The sequence below is a fragment of the Corapipo altera genome, unplaced genomic scaffold (genome assembly GCF_003945725.1).
Source record: "Corapipo altera isolate COAL_440 unplaced genomic scaffold, ASM394572v1 113, whole genome shotgun sequence".
NCBI classification, from domain to species: Eukaryota; Metazoa; Chordata; class Aves; order Passeriformes; family Pipridae; genus Corapipo; species Corapipo altera.
In genome coordinates, this window is record NW_020884895.1 from 3,134,544 (window position 1) to 3,143,472 (window position 8,929).

The 8,929-nt window shown below is 55.2% G+C and overlaps 1 protein-coding gene across 3 annotated transcripts in view; it reads left to right on the forward strand.

Moving 5' to 3' along the window:
• The window catches only part of DVL3 (dishevelled segment polarity protein 3), a 34,039-nt gene extending 25,524 nt beyond the window's left edge, over positions 1 to 8,515 (forward strand). For 2 of the 3 annotated variants that reach the window (XM_027647375.1, XM_027647377.1), the window contains 13 exons: positions 221 to 327; positions 887 to 1,022; positions 1,283 to 1,376; positions 1,773 to 1,842; positions 2,139 to 2,278; positions 2,476 to 2,552; positions 3,064 to 3,131; positions 3,491 to 3,541; positions 3,663 to 3,812; positions 4,558 to 4,689; positions 4,932 to 5,099; positions 5,722 to 5,934; positions 6,198 to 8,515. In XM_027647375.1, the coding sequence (XP_027503176.1) occupies positions 221 to 327; positions 887 to 1,022; positions 1,283 to 1,376; positions 1,773 to 1,842; positions 2,139 to 2,278; positions 2,476 to 2,552; positions 3,064 to 3,131; positions 3,491 to 3,541; positions 3,663 to 3,812; positions 4,558 to 4,689; positions 4,932 to 5,099; positions 5,722 to 5,934; positions 6,198 to 6,622 (1,831 nt within the window). In that variant the 3' untranslated portion in view covers positions 6,623 to 8,515. The remainder of the gene's footprint in view (positions 1 to 220; positions 328 to 886; positions 1,023 to 1,282; positions 1,377 to 1,772; positions 1,843 to 2,138; positions 2,279 to 2,475; positions 2,553 to 3,063; positions 3,132 to 3,490; positions 3,542 to 3,662; positions 3,813 to 4,557; positions 4,690 to 4,931; positions 5,100 to 5,721; positions 5,935 to 6,197) is intronic. The other variant, XM_027647376.1, reaches the window with a different exon arrangement.
• Positions 8,516 to 8,929: the final 414 nt, after the last annotated feature.

Consider the following 8,929-nt stretch of genomic DNA (forward strand, 5'->3'; position numbering starts at 1 on the left):
CAAGGACATGCCAAAAATAGTGCAGGGAAGCTGGCAAAGAGCTGGCACAGTATGCCCAGTCCTTTGCCCTGCACTCATAGATGTGCTGTGGGTTGTTCCTATCCCTCAGGAAGGAGACAGCTGATGGCTGGAAGCTTGTGCTGGCCGGCACAGAGGTGTTGAGAGAGCTTGCTCAAGTTGTTCCCTGTTGAGCATATTTGTTCCTTTTATCTCATCACAGCCCTAACACCGGGGGGAGTCGGGAAAACTTGGACAATGAGACAGAAACAGACTCAGTGGTGTCCTCACAAAGGGAACGACCTCGTCGGACAGATGGGCCTGAGCATGGTGAGTGTTGGTAACATGGCAAGAGCTCTGCAGGGCATGGCTGGGGCGTGGTGCGGGCACCAGCTCCATGCTTGGGGCAGTTTTCTCTGCTTTGCAGTACCTTACCATCTTAGAAGGGCTGTTTTATGGCCCTTAGAAGAGCTGTAGCCTCACACTGGAGGCAGGAGCCAACACCTATGTTGCATCAGAACTTTGGGGTCAAAGGAGATGTCTCCTGTAGAAGCCTCAAGCAGAGACAGTAGTACCTCAGTCCTTCATAGTTGAAAAGCAGATTGTGCTGTAGCCTGGCCACTCCATGCTGCTTCTTGCTTTACCAAGGAAACAGCTGCAAGTCTTCCACAAGCTTGGCAGCATTGTTCCTAGTGGCCCATCAGCCTCTTCCCCATCTGATAGTGATAAAAGTATCCCACAGAAGATGGATCTGATCCCGGGATAGACTAGGAGCTGGATGGCGCTAGATGGGGTTGTCTGATAGCCAGATTTGTTCTGAGAAGGCTGCCATGAGCCCTGCATAGGGGAAGGGGTTGTGTCAAGCACACTGAGTCTTGTCTTTTCATAGCACCCAGGGTGAATGGGACCGTGAAGGGAGAGCGGCGCCGAGACCTGGGTGGGTACGAGAGCTCCTCCACACTCATGAGCAGTGAGCTGGAGACCACCAGCTTCTTCGATTCAGATGAAGATGACTCCACCAGCAGGTAGGAGAGCTTAGGTCCTGGAGAAACACTAACTTCCCCCTTCCTCCCAGCGCAGAGATGCCATTGCAGGGCACAGTAGTCCTGGGCTCAGATCTGCCCCTGTCTCACCCAGCAGCCGTTTCTACTATTGTCTGTCCCCCGTGTGCATGTTCTCCCCTCTGCCTTGCAGTCCTCTATTCCTTGTGCTATTTCCATGGCTCTCTTGCTGCCAGAGTCACAACCCTGGCAGCAAGAGAGCTGACTCTTGCTTTTGCCTGCAGGTTTAGCAGTTCAACAGAGCAAAGCAGTGCTTCCCGTCTCATGAGGAGGCACAAGCGGCGCCGGCGGAAACAGAAGGCTCCACGCATCGAGCGGGTATGCAGGGAAGGGCCGGGGATCCTGGGGAGGACAGTGCAGGGCAAGGTGGGCTGCCTGGTGGATCCCTCTCAGGGATTCAGCTGTGTTTGTTGTGGTCACAGCTTGTGACAGTTGGTGTCCAAGTGCTGAGACTTCATAAAGTGCTGTAAACATTTTCTAGGCCAATGTAGCCTCAAGAGCTGGGAGCACAGGCCTTGTCCTGGCTGTGGAGAGGTCACAAGGACCATGGCTGATGTTCTCTGGCTCTGGAAAACTCCCAGCATAAGAGTGGAGTTGTGGGTGGGGGCTGTGGTGCCACAGGGAGTGGCAGAGAGGAAAGACAAGTGGAAGAAGCTGGGGCTGGGAAAGTTGCTGAGGCACAGGAGGACATCTCATGTTTCACTTACGTTGCAGTCATCGTCCTTCAGTAGCATCACAGACTCCACCATGTCCCTGAACATCATCACAGTCACGCTGAATATGGGTGAGTGGGAGGTGTGCATGGAGCCTACAGTCCTTCCAGAGTGGGATTGGGTGGTGGAGAGGAAACTGGGGAGGGGGCAAAGAGAACACATGGGGGAGGAGTGAAGACATGAATTCTGTAGAAAAGTGGCTTGTCTTTAAGCACTGGTCTCTCTCAAGAGTTTCTCTATGTCCCGGGACATCTCTCTGGGACAGGGGTGCAAACCACCATAGTTAGTACGTGGTTTGTCTGAGGTTAGGTCTAGTTGTGCCTGCTGCTTTGTGGTGTCTTACTGCTTTCTCTTTCCATCCCTGCAGAGAAATACAACTTTCTGGGCATTTCTATTGTGGGACAGAGCAATGAGCGTGGTGATGGAGGCATTTACATTGGCTCCATCATGAAGGGTGGCGCTGTGGCAGCTGATGGCAGGATTGAGCCGGGGGACATGCTCTTGCAGGTACTTCACGCCCACATATCTCCATCTTTGGGCCTGGGAAAGCAGTAAGAAAAGACCCAGAAGCCTCCCTGCAAATTTTGGCAGGCTAAATCCAGGAAGCTGTGCTTGGAAGAGGGAAGCTGAGTCACTGCTGAGCTGAGTGGGGAGCTCAGTCTCTGGTCACATCTCTGGGACTCACTTCTTTGTGTTGTTTGCAGGTAAATGACATCAACTTTGAGAACATGAGCAACGATGATGCTGTGCGGGTGCTGAGGGAGATTGTGCACAAGCCGGGGTAAGTACTCGGGTTGTTCCTTACCTCCAGGGACAGCCGTACAGTGTGTGCTTGGGGTGTGTGAGTCATGTCTTCAGCCACCTCTGCCAGTGGCTCTGCAGAAGCTCAGAACTTAAATTTTTGGTGTTGCTTTGATTCCTGGGTTTTCATACCCAAAGCAAGAATTGCGGCCAGCAGAATGGCAGGGAACTGGGGTCTGTGCTCCTTTCTTTGTGGGGATGTCGGGTCCCTGCTCATTGCAGGGACGGTTGGAATAGATGACATTTAAAGGTCCTTTCCAACACAAACTGTTCTTTGATTCTCTGTTCTATTTGGGTCATCAGCAACCCTCAGCCAGGGTCATGTCATTTTGTTCATGTCACTAAGGAAACCTGTAGCTGGATTGGAATGAGGACATTTTACTGCCAGCTTCTCCCTGTCTCCCAGGAGAGAGCCAGCCCACAGGATCCATCTGTCATGCAGGGGTTTGTGCCACCAGGCTCTGGTTCTAACTCTCACCTTTTTGTTGCAGGCCCATCACCCTGACGGTGGCTAAGTGCTGGGACCCCAGCCCGCGGGGCTGCTTCTCGTTACCCAGGAGTAAGTGGATAGCTGACCCACCCTTAACGCTGGTGCCCAGCTCATGTGAGAGCCCTGCCTTAAGCACTTACTTGGATGTTGTCTTGTTCTTCCCCTGTGTGTTTGACTCCACGTGGCACTGAATTGGGGTTTGATGGGGTACAGCTCTCCTTTTAGGAGGCTGCTATGTCCTATTCCCAGACCAAAATGCCCATAAGCCCAGCCCTCCTTCCCACATCACGCTGGGGACGCGTTTCACTGGGGCAGGGGGGTCACTTGCTCGGGGCGCCAGAGGAAAGAGAAACCCCCCCTTGAGCCATAGGGGGATCTCTCCCTCTGCACCTCTCCTGCTGACCCTCCCTCTCTTCTTTCTCTCCCAGTTGCTCCCCAGCGGATCTGGGCTGGGCCAGACTCTCCATGCTCCGATCCGGGTGAGTCCCGGCAGATACTGGGGATGGAATGGGCTGTGCTGAGTCCCTGTCCCTCCCCAGAGGTTGTTTTGATGATGTGATCATTTCTTCCAGCTACCAACTGTCTCTTTCTTTTTGTTAGGTGAGCCCATCCGGCCCATCGACCCGGCAGCCTGGGTGTCTCACACGGCAGCGATGACTGGCACCTACCCAGCGTACGGTATGAGTCCATCCATGAGCACAATCACTTCCACCAGCTCCTCCATCACCAGCTCCATCCCAGAGACCGAACGTAAGTCCTTGTGCCTCCGTGCTCTGCCCACTGCACAACCTCTTCACCTTCACTGTGATGTGAAGGGAGCAATACATCTGCCTGGGGATAGCTGGGGTGGGCAAAGTCCGCCTTGCCAAGGGACTGGGAAGGAGACAGCTCTTGACAGGCAGGCACTTGGATCAGTGGGAGTTCTGCCTGAGTGAAACAATACCATGTTTTTCAGCTTTCTGTGTGAGGAGAGTAGAGGAGCCTGGGTGCAATTAGGAGCTGTGGCAGATGCAGAGGAAAGGCTCAGACCAGTCAGGGTTAGCGTCTGAGAATGCGGGGCCAGAGGGATTCAGCATGGCCCTGGAGCAATTGCCCTCCCAAGCAGCAGATAGGGCAGAATGGAGAAGGCAGCTGGGAGCAAAGAGCCTTGCAGTGGGGCAGGGTCCTGCTGAGCACAGGGCTCTTTTGGTTGCTTTCTGGAGGTTTTGGATAATTCTGGTATAGAGAGCCCTGAAGCAAGGGTCTGGAAAGCCCAAGTGAGGCAAAAAACCGGGAGTTTGTTGTATGTTTGTGACTCTTGCCTGGGTTTTTCCCAAGAGGAAATGGCTGATGTGACAGATAACATGGGAAGGGGGCTTACACAGCATGTCCCCCAAGGCTGTCTGCGATGTATTGTTCCCTGGCCCATTCCTCCCGTGTGTGATGCTTCCATGTGGCCCCTTTGTCTTTTCTGTCCTCTCTCACCTCTGCCTCCCTTCCTTCATCCACACCACAGGCCTCGATGACTTTCACCTGTCCATCCACAGTGACATGGCCACCATTGTCAAAGCCATGGCCTCACCAGAGTCAGGCCTCGAGGTGCGTGACCGCATGTGGCTGAAGATCACCATCCCCAATGCCTTCATTGGTAAGAGACTGTGCTGCCTGCAGCAGAGGCAGGGATTGGGAACTGGGTGGCCTGTTTTCCAAGCAGATGTCCAAGGGAGCATCTCTGTCACCATAAACTGTTGACCAAGCCAGAGTCACATATTGGCTGTGTGGCCCCTTTTCACCTTTGGCCCACTTTTTCTTGGCTCTAGTGTGGCTCGCTGCCTCAAGAGCCACTGTCTTCCACTCTTTTGCCATGTCTAACTCTACGTTTGGTGGCAGGTTCAGATGTGGTGGATTGGCTCTATCACCATGTGGAGGGCTTTACAGACCGCCGTGAATCCCGCAAATATGCCAGCAACCTGCTGAAGGCTGGCTACATCCGACACACCGTGAACAAGATCACCTTCTCGGAGCAGTGCTATTACATCTTCGGGGACCTCTGTGGAAGTATGGCCCTTGGCATGGGTGGGAGGGAGAGGATGGAGGGTTAGAGGTCCTGCAGAGCTCTGATGACACTGTGGAGACACAGCTATAGCTATTGGCATCAGGCTGGGCCCCTTGTTCTACAGACCTTGTTAAGAGAGCAATAAAAAATATCCCAGCTCCCTCGTCATGCTGCTGGGGTAGTGAAGTTGGAAGCAACATTGACAGTGTCACCTACTGTGTGATCTTTGCTCCTGGGCAGCCCTAGAAGAGTCTTAGTCTTTACTCACTGTCTCCAGGCTCTAAACTTCCAGTGCTGGCAATGGGTTGGTGCTCAAGCAACTGGGTTCTTCTCAAAAAAGAGGGATGGGGAAAGGAATTGGCAGGGTGAGCCTGTAGCTCTGGTGTGGTTCTTTCCCACCAAGCTGGTCCCTGTATTAGAGTGGCAGCTTGGACTCAGGCAGCCTGGCTGTTGTCCAGCCAGGAAGCACAAATGGTGGCACTGACTAACAAGGAGAGTGCCAACTTCTTGTGTCTCTTTGCATATCCTGTCCTTGTCCATCAGCAAAGACTGGACGGGGAGTTGCTTCATCACACGTGGTTGTCTTTCTGCTTGGATTAACCCCTGTTCTCTGCTTTCTTGCAGACATGGCTAATCTGTCTCTTCATGATCATGACGGCTCCAGCGGTGCCTCCGATCAGGACACTTTGGCTCCGCTCCCCCATCCAGGAGCCGCACCCTGGCCTATGGCTTTCCCGTATCAGTATCCACCGCCTCATCCGTACAACCCCCATCCCGGCTTCCCTGATCCAGGCTACAGCTACGGAGGGGGCAGTGCAGGCAGCCAGCACAGTGAAGGTGAGTAAAAATGACTAAAATATGCCTGAGGGTGGGCAGGTGCCCTGTTCTGTACTGGGAAGCAGCAGGAAAAGGCTTTAAAGATGCTTAAAAGCCATCTCAGAAGGGTCATGGGACTTGGAGTTGAAAAGAGACTGAGAGCACAGACTGTGCTGGCAGATGGCTGTGTTGGAGTGTGCTGTAGTTCTCTCTTGGCCGGAGGAGCATCCGCTCTTCCTGACTTGTCTGAGCTGCCACCTAACCTTGTCTTATGCGCTTCGCAGGGAGCCGGAGCAGTGGTTCCAATCGCAGTGGCAGCGAGAGGAGGAAGGAGAGAGAGAAGACCGGGGAGTCGAAGTCAGGTGGCAGCGGGAGTGAGTCAGACCACACCACGAGGAGCAGCATGAGGCGTGAGCGCGCGGCCAGCGAGCGCTCGGTGCCGGCCAGCCAGCACAGCCAGCGCAGCCAGCACTCCCTGGCTCACAGCATCCGCAGCCACCACAGCCAGCAGTCCTACGGGCCGCCCGGCCTCCCCCCTCTCTTCAGCCCCCCCATGTTGCTGATGCCTCCACCACCTTCAGCCATGGGGCCCCCTGGGGCGCCGCCGGGCCGTGACCTGGCCTCTGTGCCCCCCGAACTGACAGCCAGTAGACAGTCCTTCCGAATGGCCATGGGCAACCCCAGTGAGTTCTTTGTGGATGTAATGTGAAGCGCCCATCCCCTGTCTGTCTGCTGCCCCTCCTTCTCCCCCTCTGTCCCTGTCGTTTGTTTCCTAGGACCAGCCCTGGCTTCACCTCTTTTTTTTTTTGATTTTGTTTTGTTGGGTTTTTTTGTTTTGTTTTTCTTTTTTGTTTTGTTCTTTTTTTTTTGTCTTGATAACGAAAAGAAAAAAAAGGGAAAAAAATAATAAATGGAACTAAACCTTGATTCTAATCCCTCCTCGAGTGGGGTGGACAGGCCTGGCAGGCCTGCTGGGTGCTGCCAGCCCATCCCATCACCAGACTTGTGTATTGCCAATGGTAATTCCCTTCTGCCATCCTCTCTAACCCCATTAATCCGCATCCATCCCAGCGCCCTGTGCTGCTTGCCCGTGTGTCGCTGCTGCCTCGGTCCTTCCGCCCTAAATATCTCTTCTTTCTTTTCACCCTTTTGTGTTTCTTCTGTCAAGCAGCAAAGAATTACGGGGTGTTTGACTTTCTCTGAGCCTGCCGCCCGTGGGGGGGAGAGCTGGAGCGTGGCGTGGCCCGACAGCAGGACACGGAGCTCCAGGGGCGCTGGGCACGCATGGCGCTGAAGATGGCTTCTTTCCTCCCCCTCGCGGAAGATGCCCTGCCCTTCCCACAGCCCTGAGAGGGGAGCAGGGACCAGCCTTATATATGTATTTTAAATCCCGTTGTAGTTGCCTTTTGGCTAATGCATGAATGTTCCAGGGCTTCAGTGCCTCCAGGGAGTGGAGAGATGCTGCCACTTCCCTCTTGCTTCCCTTCTCTTGCCCGCATATTGGGCCAGGTCCAAGCCTGACATTACGCCATGGCAGGACCTTCCTTCTCCTTGCCCAGGCCTCAAGGCTCAGGGCTGGGGCTGTACCTCTGTGTCCAGCCCGGAGCAGTGGTGAGTGTCTGTGCCCAGTCTCTTACATGACTCAGTGCCCTACACCTGCCCTTGGGTACTTTGGGGGCATTTAAGGGCAGAGCTCTGCTCCCTCCGTCCTGCTCTTTGTCCTCCTGCCTGTGATGTGCTGCTGCCTGTCCAGTTTGTAGGGGCTGTCCCATGCCTGGGGCTGGCGGTGGCAGCTGTGGCCTTCTCCCTCCTGCTGTCGCGCTGCTGCTCAGCAATGTGATACCTTCAAGGGCCTGGACGGACTTAGAAGGCAAGGAAGGGGCACAACTGGTTTGCTTTCATGCTTTGGGGAAACGTAGAGGTCCCCTGTATTTGCCCTACGAAGGGCCTGAGTCTGCCTCCCCCTCTGCCCAGTGCCACGAGTGCTGTTGGCCTGGCTGCCAGGAGGGACAAGGCTCTGGGACAACCCTGTTCCCTCTTTGCTGTGAGTGGTGCCTGGTGGCAACACAAGCTCTCTGGGAAGGGAGACTGTGGCCTGAACTGTGGCCTCTGGGCTCATTGCCCGCAAATCTACCAGGACAGTTGAGTATTTGCTCCAGCGTTCCCTGCCCTTCTTCTTTCCTCTTCTGGGTACTCAGAGATGTGCCTCGGGCTGGGGCAGTCCCTTCCCCATGCCCAGGGCCAAGCACGGTACAGTATGGACATGCTCGACCCTGCTGCTGTTGGTGCTGGCGCCTCGGCGCCCTCTCCTCCTGCCACACGGTGGCTTTCACCAGGCAAGCTTTGCCTCCTTTGGTCTTTCTTGTGTTTGCGATTTTTATATGATGGAGATGAAATGTATTTTGCTCCCTCGGGGGTCTGCGTTCCCCCTGCAGCCCCTCTGCCAGATATTACACGCCATCCGTTCATCTCCCTGACTCCCTGAAACCTCTCCTTCCCCTCTGCCCGCTGGAGTCAGCCTGTCCCCAGCAGCCTCCCTGGCCACTGCTCACCTCTCGCCCTGCCCTACCCACTGGGTTTTATAAAAACAACACCAATCTCCTTGTTTTTATTTATAAACATAGTTTTATTGGACTCCTGCCTTGTGTCGTTCGTTGTTTTTCCCCCCCCAGCCTCTCCGGCCCTCCTGCATTTTGCTCTAAAGCGAGATCCCGGCGGGATGAGGGCACTCTGTGCCGGTGTTCCAGCTGCCTCTTGCCAGGGTGCCGAGGGCGGCTGCGGTCTGAGCCGGTGCCGGGCCCGGCCTCCTACTTCCCCCACCCCGCGCAGCGGATCCTGCCCGCAGGCGCTCGGGGCTCCCGGGGTCCCCGTTTCCAGCGGGAGCACTGCGGGGAGAATCAGGGGCTTGTTCCACCGCGGGCGCAGCGCTGCGAGGGCGGAAGGGGGAATGCCTGTGTGCGGGGCCAACAGGAGCCACCAGCTCCGTGGAAGGGCATGGCGACCTCAGGCCTGTGCG